Consider the following 21,053-nt stretch of genomic DNA (forward strand, 5'->3'; position numbering starts at 1 on the left):
CCAAAAGCAATTTTAAAGGTCAAATAGCTTGCTTCATCAACCAGATATTTTACGATGACCCACCGGTGACTAATGACAATTTTATTTATATTTTTCTTAATAATGAAAGAAATAGGCCTACTATTGAAATTAAGTTATTTATCGCATATAGTCTAAAAATGACGAACTAAAAACGTATTGATTGTTTTCGCAGCAGGAACACAAACAAATGTGTGTGTAAAGACCTCTAATACTAGCTTGCTCTATTCTTTTTTATTCTATCTGTTTTGTTTTGTTTTTATTTATTATATTATTTAAAAGCCCATGCTACGTGTACTGTGTTAACCTAACTGAGACTTGTTATAGCACTTATATTGCATTCCTCTTTTTGTAGTTTTTGATTGCTTCCACTGTCCCGATTTATAAATCGCTTTGGATAAAAGCGTCTGCTAAATGAATAAATGTAAATATAAATGTAAATTCACTTTAAGATGGCCATCTCCAAATTCCAGCTTAAAATTTCTCCACCATGCTTGTTCTTTTCCTCTTCTTCCATTGGACGACATCTTTTGGCTCTTTCCCTTCCTGCGCTTCCCATTGGTCGTGCTGGGCTTGACAGACATTGAGAGGGTTGCCACTAACGCTTCGAAAAAAGTTTTCCACAAGTGAATATCAATCAGAGAGGACTCGACGACAGTAAAAGAGACGTGGAGAAGTTGGACGGAGACTGAAAACATCGATATATATTAACAAACTATCATCTCGGACAAGGTATTGAGTCAAAGTCTCTTCGTTGGGAATGGGTTCTTTTATTTTTAAGACTTTAAAGGGCATAAATTAGACTTGGGTTTGGATTACCGTCGTCACCGGAGACCTAAATCCATCCATTACAAAGATTTTTGCGCGTGCGGCATTCCTGCGCCTGCCTTCCGGACGGAGTTTCTATTTCTCCTCCGTTGGATTTGCAGAGGGAGAGATGAGTGACAGGAGACGATCCGCTGCCGCTCTGAGTTCACGAGCGCACGCATTCTCGGTAGAAGCCCTGATCGGGACAAACAAGAAGCGGAAGCTCCGGGGCTGGGAAGAAAAGGAACTGGAGCTGTCTATGGAGAGCCTCGCGAGCAACGGACAATTGGGAGACGGCGAGGATCCCGCTAATTGTCTGGATATCGATCCGGGTTAGTGCGTGATGCCATTGCAAACTGAATTGCCTTGAACATCCCATAGGCTATAACTTTTGACCGCATCTGCAAACTATAGTGTTTTGCCATTGAATAAAATGTTTCAGTTATAGGCGTGTCTATAGCATAAAGGCAAAATGTCATTTTAATTCACTAAATCAATATGTCTATAGCCTATATTATATTAAACAATATCTGAAAGGGTTTTTATTATTATTTTGCACAAACTAGTTAAAGCTGACGGTATTTCTGTATCAGTGAAATATAAAATTAAAGTCCTTTTTCCTTCTTCTTTTTTAAAGAGACAACTCCAAAAGAAAGTCTTCAACAACAATAATTCATGAGAGATAAAAAGTTTCGCAATATCACAGCTTTCATTGTTTTAAAGTACAAAATTGTATTCTACAATAGAACATTTGTAACTTGTAATTATTCGCCAAGAAAAACATCTGTGTAATAATTCCGTCTAAGGAGCAAGTATATTCGTAAAAATGTAGTGTGCATGGGTTGAATCTCGGCTAATAGGCCTAAACAATGTGCACCTAAGGCCTAACATTTGTCAAATCCTGCTCTTATGTCTTATTAGGTCAAAAGAAGTGTAGGCATATACGCAAATTATTTTGAAATATAAATAACACTCAGCTTGAAACTGTTTTCTGCATATAGATGCTGGTTTGTTATGCGCGCTCTTGAGAGTTCACGCTTGCAGGCGCTCACGCACGTGTGTGCGTGTTCGTGTGTGTTCTTTGTTTCATCGATGTAGTTCAACTGTTGCAACGTTAGTCATCACTTCATTAGTCTCGCTTCAGAAGCATCTGCCATAAGGCAGAACATTAAGTTCCACACAACAGACTGCTGACTGATCATTCTGTACATATTCTGATACAGCCCACTATTGACGTTGTATTTAAAATAACTCAATGTCTCATTTTAAAAATAATGGTGAGCACAGATAGACAGAAGTTAGTTCGGCAATTCTGAAACCAAAGTGCAGCATTTTTCAGAGGAGGGCAAAAATTGCGACAGGTGAGTATCCTTATAACAATCATTTAAATTTTATTCTGAAAAAAAAAAAAAAAAAAAAAAAAAAAACAGCTGTCAGACAGCGTTTAGTGTATTTTTATTTATTTATTTATTTATTTTACAGTGAAAAAGATTTGATCTGATTTATTTGAGATTAAATATTCTGGGCCAACAGGTCACAGTAGGCCTTCATGTGTACAGATATTATATTATCACACTTTATCATAAGACAACAATTTCAGCAGACATTTTCAAGTCGTAGACCCTAAGACCTTTATAGGCCTATTTATAATATAATGACACTAACAATAGCAAACCCGTGTAGCTAAATATTTGCATTTTAATTTAACTGCTCAATGTTCGTGTTTTCATTTGGCTAAAACAAAGAGTTCATAAATAGAATAGAACAGAACATCTTTTCAGTCGTCATCTTTTTTTTTTTTTTTTTTTTTTTGCTACACGACCGGAAAAAGGACAAAATAGATAGTCATTTAATTAAATGGCACTATAATTGTAGTTAATCTAAATACGTCGATCGAGATATTATATTGTCTCACGCGCATGCACACAGATTAATTTCTCATCTATGATCTGAGGTTGATGTCCAGACACGGATGACTTGATTCTTTATTTGTATCACAAATGGAAACATTTCTACGACTTTGAACAACAATAGGCCATATAGTTCTATAGATCCCATCTCGATTAAATTAAATAGAAAAAAAAACATAAACTTTTCATTTAGCTACTTATTTATTTTCAAATGCATTTCAAAGTATTTTAGACATCGGTGTTTTAACGGCGTTTAATCAACATTATTTTTTGTTTTATTCGTAAATCGTAAAACGTTTAAAATTAGAATGTTAAGAAAAATGTTTACCTTTTAAATGTAAATACGGACATTCTTGATTTTACCCACTACATATTTTTACATTATATTTTATATATAAATATATACATTGTAATAAGCACATAATTGAGAGTTTAATGTAAAATGACTTTAGCTTTGCTCATTGTGCAATGTGTAATGTTTCATGAAAATATTACATCAATAAAACTATTAATTGCATTCTATATGTGTTCACACTCAATAAAGTCTTGAAGTTATTTAATAATGATTTACTGAATTCTCCCAAAGTCTGACCTGATTTTAGATTAATGCGTTTTGTAGTTTTTCTAAACCACGTTCCTTCGGTGTCATTTAAACCATCATATTTTTTTTACCCCTCTCTTTCATAATTCTCACGAGACAGAGTCAGAATAAAAGACGACAGATGCGTACATTTTAAAAGGAGTCTAATCTTTATTTTTATTACCTCCCTCTTACATGAGACTGAATGAAGTCCAGCGGAAACAGGTGGCTCTGTTCCTGGTGGATTGGGTTACGCGGCAATTTCATGCTTAGTTTGCCTCTGTCCCAAGAAAAAATAGGTCATTCACAACTAATTCAAGCTCTATACGGAGAAATTAATTTGTTGATGTGAAAGTAGTGTGCCACAACCGGCAGAAGAAATAATATGCTTTTATTCAGATTATGTGGTTGTTTTTGCCTCATTGCGTGAACTCAGAAACACCACACTAACAGATAATATTTTTACGCATTCACTGCGCAGTCATAAATGACAGAGAACGTCATTTGTTCGAAGTAACCTAAATTTACTCCAGGACAGTTTACTGATCAGCAGTGTAACCTAGTCCATGTTATAGGTGAAGTTTCTTTTTTTTTCTTTTTTTGTCAAAATGTCTTATTTTGAAATGTTCAGTTATATTTTGCAGTGTTCAGCAGACGCTGTAAGCTTGCAGTTTGTTGTGTTGTGTCGTAAGTATAACTCTGGCAGAGGGCATTAGACTTGTGCAATGGCAATGACAGGAGCTCAGTTTTGGATGGAGCTGAGGACCTGCCTGCTCGTGAAAGAGACCAAGGGCTTCATTACTGTAATTACGCTGACTGAATCTCTCATGAGGTTGATGAAAAGTCTGACTCTCTTTGACTCGGGCTTTAGGGCTCCGTGACCTCAGAGTGTGCTGGTGTTTGTGCCGGGCTGCTAGCCAGTCTCTGCTGCTTATGGCTGCACAGCGTCATTTGCATGCAAACAGTCCGGATTATTTCAGCAAGCGACGCATGAATCATAAAATCTGTTAATTAATTAAACCTCCATACATCAATTCAACTCACTTATTTTGCCTTTTACCAGGCCCCATAACACAGACCTGTCTCTGCTTTCTCTTGTCCTTAATCGCATTGCTGTGCGTACACATTTAGCTAAATTTGAAATAAAATACAAAAACTTGTTTAAATTAGTTGTTTTTGATGTGGTGGTTCTAATTATAGTCATTTTGTTTTCAAACTTTAGAGAAAAAACTAATACATTTTAAAGGATTATTTGTTTCTTCTTGTTTTCTTTAGATTTTCTGCACGATTTGTCAGTTTCCTCTAAAACATGAAAACAGCAAAGAACTTTAGGGCATGAAGATTTTGCGACCAAAATGCCTTTCGACTTGTTTAATTGACAATTTCGTTTATAAATATAATGAACTATCTACTATTCGTTCTGTGGATTTTAGTTTTGGTTAATTGTAGGCCACTTTTCAGCCAATAATCACTGGAGAAAATGTCATTAGTCTGCTCGTGTCCAAAATCATCACACACCATGTATTTTCAGAAAACACTAAGACATATTCTAGAGCCAACGTGCTAAATCAGATTTTCCACTTTATTATTTTGCTGTATTTTTTCATTTAACATTCAAAGGCCTTGATCCATAGCCCACTGGTCTGAGTGAATCCAAGTAGTTATCCTTGTGATCTGGTTCTAGCGCTCAATATTGTCAACAGACCTCCCGAGGCCTCCTTCTGCTTTATAATGATTTTATTTATTCGTTGTAGATTCAGAGGCCAGCCCTGGCTCTGACGGCGATGGTCTGGCGGAGAGGACGCCCTGCTCGTTCGGGACTCCTACCCCCTGTGACCCTTCACCCTCGGCCTCTATGGAGGAGATCCAGGTGGAGCTGCAGTGCGCGGACCTGTGGAAACGCTTCCACGACATTGGCACAGAAATGATCATCACAAAGGCAGGAAGGTAAACCTTTTATAAAATGTAAAATCCAATTTATGAGGAAAAAGTCCAACATTGGTCAGACAGTGGGCAGCAGATATATATTTATATATATTCGTGACACAAATATTATCGATATTAACCCCTTTTTACTTTAAAAACCTATTTGAAGACCTTTCTGTTTGTTTAAATATTAACTGAAATCCGATAGCCTATATTCACTCTAATAAAGTAATATATTAGTAAATTAATAATAACCAATATTGGTCCATAAACCAATAAAACATATTGACATATTGACCAATTTTTCAGTTGTTTGTTGAAGAAAGGGGATAAAGCTTTAAACATTTAAATTCTAGTTAGGCTTAGATTTATTTAAAACGTCTCTTTTTATCATCTCGGACATTTGCCATAGAACCATACATACAGGCTGCTCTCTTTTTTCTTTTTGACATGCGCAACAAATCTCAAAGTAAGATACAGTAGGCTACCATTGTTTGGCAAAGGGACGCGTTTGCGCGCGGGGCCTGCAAACATTAAAACTGTTTTGTGGCGCTATTGTGTTACACAGTTGGGGCAGAAGTAGGCTACTAACTGTAATCACAAACCACAACCTGTTCATTGCGGACGAACTAGAACTATTACTACTTACTCATGAATTCTAAAATTAGCATAACAAAGGTTGGTTCAAACTATTGACATTTCTCATTCAAATGTAGCCTATTGCATGGGCCACGGGATGATGTTTTCATGATCAATAGACCATTTCTTCCGATTCTTCGCACTGCTGCAATAAATCAATAAATATAGAGTGCAGCAATTTTTCGTTGGAACAGTAAACAATTCTTTCATCAAACAAAGTAACTCGTGTCCAAAGTATTTAACAAGATACAGTAGGCTCTTCTTTTGCATGATTTGTCAAAAATAGAACCCAAAATAATAATTACTCTTTATGAGACTTTATGAATAGCCGCGTGTAGCCTATTTTATGCCTCTGCTAATAAAAACTCTTTAGATTTCGAAGTGTAGGGGCTGGGCGAGCACTTTTCTCTCATTATGAACAAAGAGAGTTATGCCGTTTAAATGAAAGGACAAAGACATTGCATTTGAAGTGTAAAATGAAGAATTAGCCAAAAATGTATTGTTAGAAATTAGTCATTTTTTTTAATCATGGCTCCTTTGTTCAGTTATGGTTTGTTTGAACTGTTTTATAAATTTTTTTAGTCTGTTTTTCTAGGTTTTATATATTTTCTTTATATCTTTTTTTATTGACCAAAATATATCTGATTCCTGCTAACAGTCAACCTTAATTTTCAAAGCTGAAAACAATTTATTTTATTATTTCATCTTTGTATGATTTTGTTGGTGTCAAAGTGTTGTATTTTTCAATATATGCATCAATTAAACAGGCTTATTTAAATGATTTAATTCATTGACTAAATTTAATTAATCTTATCCACATTTTGTGACTTTTTCTTACTTTTAACAAGATCATTTTACCATATTTATCAATGCTATTACAATGTACATAATTAGACTTGTTAATTAAACATGTAATTAAAATGGGTTCTGTTTCAGGAGAATGTTCCCTGCTATGAGAGTGAAAATCGTGGGACTGGATCCACATCAGCAGTATTACATTGCCATGGACATTGTACCTGTGGACAACAAGAGATACAGGTAAGCACTGCTCTAGAGAGTGCTGTTAGCATGCTATGACAAAAGAAGGAAAATAACAAAATTAACTGGAAATTTGTCTAAATTGGGAAGCTGAACCCCTTGAAATGGGGTGGGAGATTTACATGAATAAGCAACACTGTCAGCAACCCTTGACAGAGTTGCCGTATCAGCGTTTAAGGTGGTGTAATGTGTCCCTGCTTTGCTCTCACCATGACAACTTTCCATCACACATGCTTACAGACAAGCTTTACTTGAATGCAGCTAAAGCCTGCATGTACGGATTGAAGCAGTGCACTTGTCCTTTCTATAATAACAAGCCATGTTACAAACTTGTTAAGTCTTCCCAAATTAAGATGATTTTTATTTAGTAAATACTAAAGCCCTAATAGTCAACATACAATTGGTTAGCTTGCCTTGTTTCATCCTAAATGAATCAATAAACGCATCTGATTTTTGTTTGTATTAGGTGAAACTATTTGTGTTGTGTTTATGCTGAGAACAGAACTGGAAACGGCTGAAATCTTTACTCTATTTCAAGGGGATTAGAAGCAAAAGGAGGATACATTTTTCATTGGTCATACATCACTGCATCACATTTACATAAGATGTGTTTCTATGTCTTCTACAATTTATGCAGCAACTTGAAAAACCCAACATTTCCTCATGTCTTTTTTTTTATGAACTCTAACATTGTAAATAACAATGTGACACTTTAGTGAACAACACAATAATCTTCCAGTTCAATTATATTTAGATTAATGTATGCATTTACTGAAAATAAAACCACAGCCATTCAGGGACTAGCCTCGAAGACAGCCATTTAGAGCCCCTGAATATCATGGAGGATTTTAGAAGCCAAAGGATCTTGTAAAATTAAATAGGATTTTCTTCCTGGCTGGGGAATTCACCACAAGGCTTTGCAAATGGAGCTGTCACTGGAATGCCTCGTGTGTTTTGAGGGCTCGGGTCTGGAAATGCAGCCTTTATTGGAATTTACTCACTTTATTTTGGCGCAATGCCCTTTCAAGGGACATAGAGTTTATACTAGACCTGTTAAATCTTTCTTTATGTGTTACTTGAATTACTTTTCTCTTTAATGTGGGCATTTAGTATGGCATATATTTGAGAGAAAAAGTAGGAAAATACAGAGCTGCCCAGATTTTCAGATTTCTGTTGCAGGCTCTTTCTAGCTAATTTATTCACAAATATCTTTTGTGCGCTGACTGCCCTTTCTCTTTCTCCATCTAGGTGTAGCCCTGTTTGTTCTTTTTTTCCCCCTTTGTCCAGCTGTCATGGACATGCTTCTCTATTTCTTCTTATTTTATATGCACACTAAAACACACAGTAAACGAACATGATGCAAACTCAACTTGACGTAAACAGAGCACACATGCTAGAGTATCACTTACTCTCACAGTAAAGTAACCCAATTGAACTTGGTTTATTTGCTATTATTTAAGTGCTTGCATATCTGAAGTGAACTATTTAGGAAGAAAAAAAAGGTTTTGTTTCATGTACATGTGTAATGTTTTAAATTTACTGTCTTGTTTCTGTATTAAACTGAAGGGTTCTTGCAGATATAACAACCCCATTTTTGCTTTTCTCCTTCATTTTAATTTATGGAAATGCTTCTGCATACAGTGTACAGTGTACTACATCATTGGACTCAATTATTGTCACATAAAGTTGGATCTTTATTTATTGTGCAAGAGCCAGATGGCAGATTATGAAAGATGAAAGCGGGCTAATCAAATTTCCAGCCATTTTTGTTCTTAGGTTTCCCTTCTCTTTAACACTTTCCCTGCTACATAGAGCATAAACCTAAACAGGATTCCAAACAGGAAATTGCAAAAATACCTGGCACTATGTGTGTGCGAAGGACAGACAACGTGTGAGTGTTTTTGTTAAAGCACACATTTTGTACAAAAAAAATGGCATTTATCTATTTAACTTTAGATCAACAGCTTAATGTGCATGAACACACGTGCATGCCATGCACATTCATGTCTGTTCGGGTGCTCTGGGAGAGAATAAGGCAGACACAGAGGATGTTAAATGCTGCCAAGCAATAACAAACGGGCCCAAATGAGAGTTTTGTTCACGTTTGAGAGCTGGGTGATGACTTTGGCAGAGGCATCACATTTAAGCACTTTCAACTGTGCGTATGGCAAGAACTAAAGGCATCCAGCTATGCCTCAGGCAGTCAGCTGAGGGAATGCCCTGCTAACAAGACTTTAGCAGTGCACAAAGACACATGTATCAGAACCATACATTTTAGAATGGGTTAGTGTTTCATAACAGTCCAAAACATTAAATTCATCTTGAATTTGTATGGTCTTTTAGAAGTGTTTTGAACAATTAAAAGTTGAATGCATTAGCACATGAGTATTTTTTGGTATTATTAACACAGGAAAAGAGTATCATGGCAATTATATGCTCATTTTTGCAGGTATGTATATCACAGCTCAAAGTGGATGGTGGCGGGAAACGCAGATTCGCCAGTGCCACCCAGGGTCTACATCCACCCGGATTCACTGGCTTCAGGAGACACCTGGATGAGACAAGTGGTCAGCTTTGACAAACTCAAACTCACCAACAATGAGCTGGATGATCAAGGCCATGTGAGTGCACATCTAATAACAGCCAATGCAATATTGATGTCAGCGTATATAAACATATGCTGCTGTTTAAAGGTTTAGGGTCTGTCAGCTTTTCTTATTTTTTTAAGAAATGTATACTTCTATCCCCTGTTTAATATTTAAAACACTAAGTTGATCAAATGTGATAGTAAAGACATTTATTAAGACTTATTCAAATATAATTTCAAATGAATGCTTTCTAACAATCCTGAAAATGTGTCAACATTGATGATAATAAGAAATGGTTTTTAAGCAAAATCATCAGCATATGTAACCCTGGACTACAAAACCAGTCTTTAGTCGCTGGGGTATATTTGTAGCAATAGCCAAAAATACACTGTATGGGTCAAAATTATAGATTTTTCTTTTATGCCAAAATAATTGGGATATTAAGTAAAGATCATGTTCCATGACGATTTTTTGTAAATTACCTACCATAAATATATAAAAACTTCATTTTTGATTAGTAATAAGAATTGCTAAGAACTTTATATGGACAACTTTAAAGGTGATTTTCTCAGTATTTAAGTTTTCAAATATTGTGCTATCCTAACCAAACCACACATCAATGAAAAGCTTATTTGTTCAGCTTTCAGATGATGTATAAATCTCAGTTTTGAAAAGTTGACACTTAAGGGTTTGTGGTCCAGGGTCACATATTAGAATGATTTCCGAGGGATCATGTGAAACTGAAGACTGGGGAAATGCCTGTTTAAAACTCTGCTTTGAAGTTTTGAAGAAATAAATTTGATAACTAATATAAAGGAAAAGAGTGAGAAGACGGCGCATACATTTGCTTATCCAAATCAATGTATTCATAACACACACTTGACAGATTACAACCCCCCCCCCATCTCCCCAAAAGACATCTGTATGCTCTCTGCAACAAGAAAATCATTATTCAGTGTATCCTCTGAAGAACTGGCAAAACTGGAAAAATATTTATTTTATTGTACTGATATTCCCAATGTGTCTGTGCTGAACACAGTCAGCTGAATACACATGGAATGTATGCACATGTTCTATTTTGAAAATACATTCATTTCTTTCCGCATCACATATGAATTGTTTTCAAATTGTCCTGCGAATCTTTGGTTTCTGTGTCACTGTTGGAGTGTGACTGTCTTTTCCTTGGCTCTGGTCTGAGCCATTGTACTAAAAGAGTGAGGGCACCAGGGATGATTTTATTATCAGACCATCGGAGGAAACCCTCATCTCCAGCATGTTTTGTTAGGTTGTCATGGTTATCGTTCTGTGAGAGTGAGAGATGGGGTGACACATCCAGCTCTGTCCAGAATAATAAGACCCACAAGAAAAATGTCCTTAATTTGCTCAGTATGGTTTAAAAGGCTAAGCCCTCATGTGTTGAGATTAACTGTGTGGTTTTATGTTTGGGGTCCCAATGTATAAATGTAATTCTTAAGAGTTTTTAAATGTGTTTTTTTCTTGTCTGAAACAGAGCAATATTGTTTCGATTAATGTGACTATCCACTTTTAATTTATGTAGAGTAGTCAGTCATCTGCTCATGACCTGTAAAATGGTGCTGTAAAGTCTGAGTGCAGAGAATATAGAATAATTGCACATGGCATGCTGCGTATTCTTTACAGAGAGATACGGTATCAGTATTTTAGATCCAGGGTTGGTGTGGGTAAAACAGTTGCCTTGGGCCACATCTGCGAACTTCGCTGCTCTTCTGGCTTCTCCTCTGCATGTGGGGCTGTGTTGACTCGAAGTCACTGATGCTATCACTCGAGTATTCTGACAAATGTAATAACACATGGGTGTTACAACTGCAGAGGAGAGGGGACTTTTCTTATACCACAACCTCGTAAAAAGAGACTTTATTTTTTGTTCGCCTTGGCTTGAGGCTGAGCGAGGGCTGGAATTGAAGTTAACCCTGGAACGTCCTGTGTGGGACCTCACCGCCATGAAGAGGATTGAAATATTAATGGTGGATAATTATGTGGAATTGTGGATACTTCCAGTTTAATATATACTGTATAAAAATATATAAAATGTCAAAATTTTAATATTATATGTTTATTTTATATATATATATATATATATATATATATATATATATATATATATATATATATATATATATATATATATATATATATATAGTGTGTGTGTGTGTGTGTATAAATAACTTTTGCAACTTATATATACTTTAGCAGCTTTAGTTAGTTGTTTGGTTCAGCATAGTGTAACTTTGGCAGTCATAACGTTCCTTTTTTGTGCTCCAATAAAACCCATAAATTCCTTTGGCCCCAGACAATGTTCTGAATCCTGAATATCTGGATCTGTGGAATTACAGCAGTGTGGCTTTGAACACTTCCTCTCTGCAGTTGGTCTTCATTGAGCTGGTGTTGTCTGGCCTTGCGCAGCACTGGGATCTCCTGGGTTGTGCATTTGGATTGTATAGGAAGGGGGGAGCTGGAATATTAAATTTACTGTCATCAAGCTGTTTTGCAAAAGCCTCGGTTCTTTCGCCTGACCTCCTCGGTTTTGGTGGACCCAGGAGACACACACCGACACTGGGAGTAATTAGAACCAGACTAAGGGCCAGAGGGAAGGCTACAGCCTCCGATCTCTGACGCCAACACATCAGTGTGAGATACTCACCCACGAGTTGGCCTGATTCATATCTCATCAACATGTGTACACACTGTGAGACAGCTTGTTCTCTTATTAGATTAAGCAGCTTTGATATTCACAGCCTCATTATGTCACAGACATTTAATCCATACAGCTGCAGAAATGTGCTGTTGTGGTTGCGGTGGAGTAGTTGATGATATGACTTACTTTATTTCTAGATCATCCTGCACTCGATGCACAAATATCAGCCCCGTGTCCATGTGATCCGGAAAGACTTTAGCAGCGAGCTCTCTCCAACCAAACCTGTTCCTACCGGGGAAGGAGTAAAGACGTTCAGCTTCCCAGAGACAGTCTTCACCACGGTCACAGCCTACCAGAACCAACAGGTCCATTACTGACTGTCAGTGTACAGCACCATTGTGACTTTGAAACACACAGTTCATGTGTTAATGGGCAATATGCAACTAGGGATGCACTAAAAACTGTATTATAGACAATATTTATTTTTGTGTAATGGCTGATAAATGATCAGTATTTAAATTATATAGTATTTTGACTGAATGACAAACACTACAGACTCAAATCAATTTTAAAATCAATGTTTTATATCATACAAGTGAATTTAGGCATCATAACACTATAATAACCAGTGTAAAAAATGTAAATTAGGTTAAATTAAGTTTATATTTAATAGTGTGAATAAATCATTCATTTTTAAAGATTGATTTTAAGATTAATTTCTAATCTACATGTGAAAATAGAGAATAAATTATCATGCACATTTAAATAAAATACTGTAATATCAACCAGTAGTAACCAATGTAGTTCCAATACATTGTGCACCCCAAACTTAAAGTTTATTATGCAAAAGTTTCAAAACTCACAAATTGAAGGTGATATGTTGAAAGTGTCTGAATATGTCAAAATATTATTAAATGAGTCTGTTTTGGACTTCTTCTCTTGTAACAGATTACCCGTCTAAAGATCGACCGCAACCCATTTGCCAAAGGATTCCGGGACTCAGGGAGAAACAGGTAGATTTTCAGGAAATCTTACCCGTGCTCTGTATGGTCCATGCTGTATATGCAAATACACACATATCTCGGCAGTGTCCTTTCATATTGACATGAACCCCAGGAGATCCCTTCTAATCCCACGTCCTGCTACATTAAAATCACTCCCTCGTTCAGCTGCCAAGAAAAGCTTGTTGATCTGTGATAAAGGGATCTGATTGAGGGCAATGGAAAGAAAAATTCCCCTTTTCTTTTCTTGCTTTTTAAACTCCTTTCCCTCAATCTTGTCCACCCTTTCACTTGCCTTTCTATCACTCTCGCTGTTTTTCCGTGCACTTCATTGCTCCGTCTATATAAGATGCGAGTAAGAACAGTCATACACTGCAAAAAAGTCTGAGACAGACCCTCAGCACTTGAAAGCAGGCTTCCATCTGGAGAGTATTATCGCCACAGATATTTGAGACATCTTTTTTCATTTTTCAAACAATAGACCGCCTGATTTATGGCCTAGCTTTAGATTTTCATTGCAGAAAAATAGAGATGAAAAGATTATTCAGGAGTAAGATATATATAGAAAATGCTCTTGCCCTCACACATATATCCTTATAAAACTAATGCTAGTAAAAGACCTTTTCATAGAGTAAAACTGTTTTTCGGTCACAAAGCAACCACAGTTCCATTTATGCACTGGATCCTTTTCTTCCCATGCAGTTTACAAAAACTGCAGATAAACTTGTAATGTTAGCTTTTGATGACTGGTGGAATCAGTTATGCTTATTCAAGATATAAATCAGTATTTTAATGTAAATCACAGTCAGTCTTATTGGTGATGTGTTATATCAAAGAGAAACAGATTTTTATTTGGTGACCAGTATTTGGATTCAGTCTCAGCCGGTGCTTCAGTAAATCATAAGAGCGTCTCACTAACAAGCAGAAAGGAGTGGAGAATAACTGCCGCTTAAACAGCACGGCAAGGACCGATGCAAAGCTGCAAAGAGGAATAAATCAAACAGGAAGGGGAGCCATGTACAGAGCACAGATGAAACATCACCCAGATTTATGTGCACATTAAAATCCTGCTCTATTTTCCTCAAACTCCCCCTCTCATGTGCATAATCGTACCTGTTTTCTCTGCCATCTCACGTCTCTTCTTCCGGCTTTTCTGTCACTATCCCTCATGCAGGACTGGGTTGGAGGCAATAATGGAGACGTATGCTTTTTGGAGACCACCAGTGAGGACGCTGACATTTGAAGACTTCACAAACATGCAGAAACAGCAAGGTATGCACATGGTTCCTGCGAGTGGAGATGTTTTTAACATGCCTACTTGAATGACAGAGACTTTGGAAATATTGCTTCATAAATCATGTGTAAGGTTACTGTGTGGCCACAATAATCACACCACAACACACTGGATTTATAATTGACTCTAAGCCTGAAGAGAGCTTTGCAGTGGGTGGGACAAGTTGGACAGTCTTGGGTTTTTGTGTCCAAGAGTGAGTCTGTCTATATGTCTGTTTGACAGATCAAATAGTATTTCCCTTTTTCAATGCCTTAACAGACCAATTCATCCTAAAATTAAACCACATTATAGCTTAATGTAAGAAAGAGTCCAAAATTCATTATTTAAAAATTTAAATATACATTTACATTCACATATTCAAAAGTTTATTCCCTTGTGTAGCAATTTTTTAATAATTGTCTGATTTTTTTTAACTGGTTGACTTGGTGCACAATGAATGATTCATTCACTATTTGAACTGATCCAGTTCTCAAGTTCAACTCATTGATTTAATATTCCTGTAAAGATTATTATTGAATAACAACATAAATTTCAGCCTGTTTCTCACACAACGTATTCATATGATTTCAGAAGACTTGCATACACCAATGTATAGACCACTTTTATGGTACTTCTCATTTGTTTTGAAACCTGAAATGGCATTAGAGTGAATAAAGGATGACAGATACAGTCATTCAAAAATTATTTTTGCTCTCAGATGTGTCTGATCACTAAAAGATGATCAAATATTGATGTAACTATTTTTTTCTCCTGTCATAAGGTCAGAGTGATGTGAGCATGGTACTTTGTCTGAGTAGACATCTGTTTCTCATCACAAATTTCACAAAACAGAATAATTGTTAAAGTTCTTGCACGGCTGACAAAACGTTGTGCTCCCTCCCTGCCCCTACCTTCGCTGCCCCAAACTGATTGCCCTGAAGAACTACATGCAGATCTATTGGAGTAATTAATAGTTCTCAAAGCACCACTGAAGCCTCTCTCACCCCAGCCTGACAGTAAGGGAAAACATGACATCACCGTGAGGTCTCCTCTCCCTCAGCCAACAGAACAGAACCACATCGAGTGAACCAGAACTCAGCTGTATTATTGAACGCATATGGAGCTGGCCCAAGCCACAGCCAAGAGAGTTCTGAATGATTTCGTTTCTTTCCCATTCCGAACCATAGAGCAGACTACATTTTCAAAACAACAAACTGAGTGCTGGCCAACTTCTCATTAATAAAGAAATATGTGGTAGATATCCCAACTCATTCAGTTCCAAGTGTTTGACTTATTCATTGTGCATATGTGCCAGTGATTTTTTTCCACTCTATGAACAAATGCTCAAATGCTGCCTGTTATACTGAGAGAAGACGACCAGTGCTCTGTTGACCAAACATGCACATTATAAAACTCAAGCCACATTTGCATTCAGCATTCATCACATTATCCATGAGATGATTGTAGCTGAAATGTGATGGGTTTTTCACACAGTGAGTAACCTCTGGTTATTGTTATTATCTTTAAACCTGCTTTCAACCCCAGGAAAACCAATGTCTCACTCAGAGTTAACCCCATATTTTGGTGCCAAATGTATACATTGTTAAACAAAACAGAGTTGTTTCGCAGCAAACAAGCAATCATAAACTGAATAGTGCTTGCCTCATTGATGGAAAAAAAATTGAGTGAAGAAGAGAATGTTTTATTTGTATACTTATGGTCCGAAAAGTTTATTTAGTATAAACTGAATGGAACAGTCAGGCATATATAAACCCAGCTGATGCGTTAGAGTGAGAAAAGCCATTATTTAAACAGGCTACATACTTTTTTCATCTAATAAATCACACTGACAATGCAAATCTGTAAAGAACAATGTTAACCCGTGCTTTACAAATGTATACTTCAATTCAAAGTTTGGGGCCCGTAAAATTTTTTGATGCTTTTGAAATGAGCATTTATTTGATTAAAAAATAAAAATAAATAAATAAAAACAGTAAGAACTGTTATATTGTGAATTATTATTATTATAATTATTAATATATTAATTATTAATATATTAATAATATATTATTATCATCATCATTATTTTTTTTACTACAATTAAACTAATAACTATTTTTCAGCATCATTACTCCAGTCTTCAGTGTCACTTGATACTTCATATATTATTATAATATGCTGAAAACAGTTGCTGTTTAATATTTTTGTGGCAAACCAAATAAATAAAGAAATTTTAAAAGTATTATTATTATTATTATAAACCTTTTATAAAATACAATAAAGCATAGGCCTTATAATTGTAGACCTTAAAGGGACAGATCACCCAAAAATCCTGTCATCATTCAATCACTTTCATGTTTTTTCAAAGAAGATATTTTTAACTGATTCTGTCCATACAGTAAAAGTCAGTTGGGTCCAAAATTGGTTCCCACTGACTTCCAGTGTATGGACAAAAAACCAAAGACATTTCATATATGTTATTTTGCTTTTCACAGAAGAAATTAAATCATACAGGTTTGGAAAGACATGAGTCAATCCCTTTAGGTAAGATCAGCAAGAATGAAGAATGTAGAATAGCACTGTGGAGATGGGCATTCCATTATGGGTTAATTCGTGGAAATTGCTGAAGGTTTGAACAGGCCTCTCTTGTAACCAGATGAAGTGCTCTCCCTAAGGTGCCATGGTGACTGCTCGTGGTCCACGGGATGAAATAAGAGATATCCTCTTGGTGTGATTTTTGGACAGTGTGTGTGTTTTCAGAGCTGGCTGTGTCTCAATGTTCTCCTCTTGTGTGTGCACTTATTCTTCATGCATAGGAATGTGTATCCGTACTGTGTCTTTGGGGTTTGGATGTTTCTGAATGTTTGCTGACTCTGTTTTTCAGGAGGGAGCACTGGCACCTCTCCCACTACCTCCAGCACTGGCACTCCATCTCCCTCCGGTGCGACACACCTTCTCTCCCCTTCCTGCTCCCCTCCTACCTTCCATCTGGCGCCCAACACCTTCAATGTGGGCTGTAGGGAGAGCCAGCTGTGTAACCTGGGCTTGTCTGAGTACCCTGCATGTGCCAGGAGCAACATGGCTGCCTTGCAGGGCTACGGAGGACTGTCTGATGGCTCCTACAGCCGCCTCCAGACCACAGGAGGCGCTGTTACCTCTGCCCAGGCCTCAGATTCCTTCTTGCCTCAGAGGACTTCCTCTCTCATCGCTGCTGGAATGCAGGGAGGGGCTCACACCTCACTGGCTGCTGGTAACAGCACCAGCGGAGGTAAAATGGATGGATATGGAAGTCAGCTGGCCTCTTTTCCGGCGTCCCAACTGCAGTACGTAATGCAGGCAGGGGCGAGCTCCGCCTCTGGTTCATCGGCTTCATCCGGCTCATCCCCTTCCTCTGCCCACATGTTCTCAGGGAGCCATCATCATGTGCAGCAGAGCACATATAATGCCTTTTCCCTTCACAATCCCTACAACCTGTATGGATATAACTTCCCGGCCTCACCACGGCTGGCGGCCAGCCCGGAAAAGCCTCAGGGTGGCTTAATGTGCTCCTCCTCCTCCGCCGGAGCATTTGCTGAACGTCAGTACCTGTCCAACAACGGCATGGACAGTATGCACATGATCGGCAACCCTGCCGGCAGCCAACAGGGGGCTGGCAGCTGTGATGGCCGCCAGTATGGCTCCTCTTCACAGATGTCCATGCACATGGTTTGAAGCCATTGAAAATCAACCAAAAACAGATCAAAACACCAAACACGAACAGCTGTTGCAGTTTTTTACTCAGCGTTACTGGGATTTCACAGTTTTATTATTCAAAATGTCTGATACATTGGCGTGATCGTTCTGGCATTGGTGACACCAGCTGTTCAATGTGGAATTATTACACACACATGCCTTATCAATCGTCAGAGTAAAATGTTAAAGTGTTACTTATGTTCATCACATGATGTGCCATCAAAATGAATGGATATTCAAGCTAAAAATATCCCTTCTAAATTGATTGTTATTGTTGCTGACCTGCCGACCGCAACAATGTGCAGAACTGAACTAAATTAACTGAGGTCTGATTTTTAGAAAATGGATTCTAATGAGGATTCATATTTGGTGCAATAATGACAGGAATAATGGCCCCTTAAATGTCTCACAAGAACAAGAGCCATCAGCCAGAACATGAATTAAATGTTCTCAAAACTGTGAGCGAATAAATGTTGTCAGTATGACATTTTTGCTGTTGATAATATATCATGCTTGTCATGGGGCCGTGATGCAATGTTGTAAGCTCACTGACTCTTTCAGAGATGAGGGGTCTCAGGATGGCAAAGTAAAATCCTCCTGTAATAACAGGGTCTCTGCATGGTACTGTCAATCTGTACTGAAATACTGAATCTTTGCCTGTTAGTTTGGAAAAGGCTTAACCATATCCTGAGTGGAATATAAACATACGGGGAATAGTTAATGCACGCAAAGCACATAGGTTTTAAATTGTTGTGTGGATAAAAACCATAGGAAGACAAGGTATATGCTTTGGAGTGTTTGTAAATGAATATATTTAAATGCTAAGCAATCATGGTCAGTGTATATTGAATTTTAATAGAGTGAGAGATGAACAAATAATGTTTTAGGCTTTTAAGACTGTAAATACAAGTGCCAAGCACATAAAGCTAATTAAATAAACACTATAAGTCCGCTGTATGTTTCTTGGAAAAAAATCAAGCATGTTTTGTTGCTTTTGTTTGTGGTTTTGAAATGACATCATACAGTATATGATGGATCTCAAATCAGAAATTATCATAGATTTGACCTTCACAACAAATTATTGATCTACACAGTTGCATATTTAATTATTTTAATAGTTTCATGTTTTGTTATATATATATATATATATATATATATATATATAATATAAAATCTTTTTTTTCTTAAGTTGAACTATACACACAATTTATAATATACACACTTACTAGACCAAAAAAAAAAAAAAAAAGATTTTTATTATCTTTCCCTCTATTATAATCATGGGCTTAAGGTATAGATAAACCTTTTTTTTTTTTTTTTTTTGAAAGTCAATATGTGTAAAAATGAATGTTTAAAAACAAAGGATTGATCCTGCTGTTCTCTTTGAAATGAAGAAGAAAGAGACGGCCATGTGGATCATATTCATCCTTTTCACTGTGATGATGCATATAAATATGCCACCTGTTTAGAGAGAGCGAATGAGGGCAAGAGGGATTGGAAAAAGAGGAATCTTTTAGATGCTGGATGTGGGTAATTTTTTACATTGCTGGTTTTAATATGTCTGCTCTTAATACATATGCATTTATGTTCACTTCTCTCATGTCTGGGCTTTGGTCCTCATTATCCGGGCACAGACTTGATTTAAAAGCACAATCATCATCTATTGCATGGATGTCTTCAGAAGTGAGTAAAAAATGTTTCTCTTTCTCTCCGTTCCTCTTTATTTTTCTTCTTTCTCAGATCACTTCCCATGATGTGATCAGTTCAAGCCAAGAAATATCATATCTGAATCCTCATCAGAAAGTAAACAGGGTAGAAGACCATGGAGTCAACACTCTGTATTAGAAACACCTGTTTTCCAAGTGCAGCTAATGGCTGGATATGCAATCAAACAGTGCGCGATTTCATAATTTGGCACATCTTCATCTATCTAGACATTATTTCCTATAATTATGCACATTTATTTGTCTGGTACTTTGAAAGAAAGCAATGCTAGAATTTCAAATCAACTAGTTCTCTGTAAAAAGTGACCCACGGACTCTCACACCCAGAATGTCTGAATATAGATGTGTAAAGGAAAACATTTTTAAGTAGGCTATACTGGAGAGATTCATTAGCAAACCCAAACTGCTACTCATAGATTATCTTTCATATTGGCTATCTTTTAAACATATTTGAATAATAATTATTTAACAATTCATTTTATAAAGCTATCTCTCAAAATACAATATGCCAGCTGAAAACATGCCCATAGATGTATGCGTAGTGACTACAAACCGCATAACCCAAGGGGGCTCTGCTTACTAAACAGGATCTGGCAGCTAGTCTTTTGGAGTGTCAAATCTGTGTACAATGATCGATGTATTTTTTGTTGTATCTATTATCTTTTCTTGGGATCCAGACATTCACCTACAAAATGCCATGCCATCAGTCTGAGCACAACCAGAACGCATGCAGACACATCCTTAAATAATTAAAAAAGTAATAAAAACAAAGTTGTTTAATTAAAAAATCGGAAGTGATTTATCTGACAAACCACACAGCTGGTTTGAAGTATGGCTATGTTAGGATTTCTGGTAAACTATTGCCCTCTTGTGTTTCTTTTTCTACCAGCACTGAACTTGTTGTTTGAGTAAATAACTCAAGATTCTTACTGAATGCAACAATACAAGTCACGTTAGTTGTAATCCTCAGATTAACTTTACAGTATAGCCACTCTACTTTCCCCCTTCTTTCTCAATCAGATTCATCAACCAATCAAATTCTATTTGTACACGTAGCCTACCTGAGTTTTACGCAATAATGCATTAGGTGACGTAATTAGCAAGTCCACAGCGCAAGAGATGTTTTCCGCGACTTTCACTTCA

The 21,053-nt window shown here is 36.8% G+C and overlaps 1 protein-coding gene across 2 annotated transcripts; it reads left to right on the plus strand.

Moving 5' to 3' along the window:
• Positions 1 to 603: 603 nt before the first annotated feature.
• On the plus strand, positions 604 to 19,279 carry LOC113053407 (T-box transcription factor TBX15-like). Of its 2 annotated transcripts, none has more exons than XM_026218396.1 (8): positions 604 to 1,157; positions 5,070 to 5,262; positions 6,817 to 6,918; positions 9,368 to 9,539; positions 12,378 to 12,545; positions 13,129 to 13,193; positions 14,356 to 14,453; positions 17,339 to 19,279. In XM_026218396.1, exons 1-8 carry the CDS (start codon positions 956 to 958, stop codon positions 18,163 to 18,165), a joined length of 1,827 nt encoding a protein of 608 aa, XP_026074181.1. In that variant the 5' UTR covers positions 604 to 955; the 3' UTR covers positions 18,166 to 19,279. The 2 variants fall into 2 exon arrangements, with proteins under 2 accessions (XP_026074181.1, XP_026074182.1); XM_026218397.1 differs by lacking the exon at positions 604 to 1,157 and adding an exon at positions 1,863 to 2,186.
• The last annotated feature ends 1,774 nt before the right edge of the window (positions 19,280 to 21,053 follow it).

The sequence above is a fragment of the Carassius auratus genome, chromosome 34, assembly GCF_003368295.1.
Source record: "Carassius auratus strain Wakin chromosome 34, ASM336829v1, whole genome shotgun sequence".
Lineage (NCBI taxonomy): Eukaryota > Metazoa > Chordata > Actinopteri > Cypriniformes > Cyprinidae > Carassius > Carassius auratus.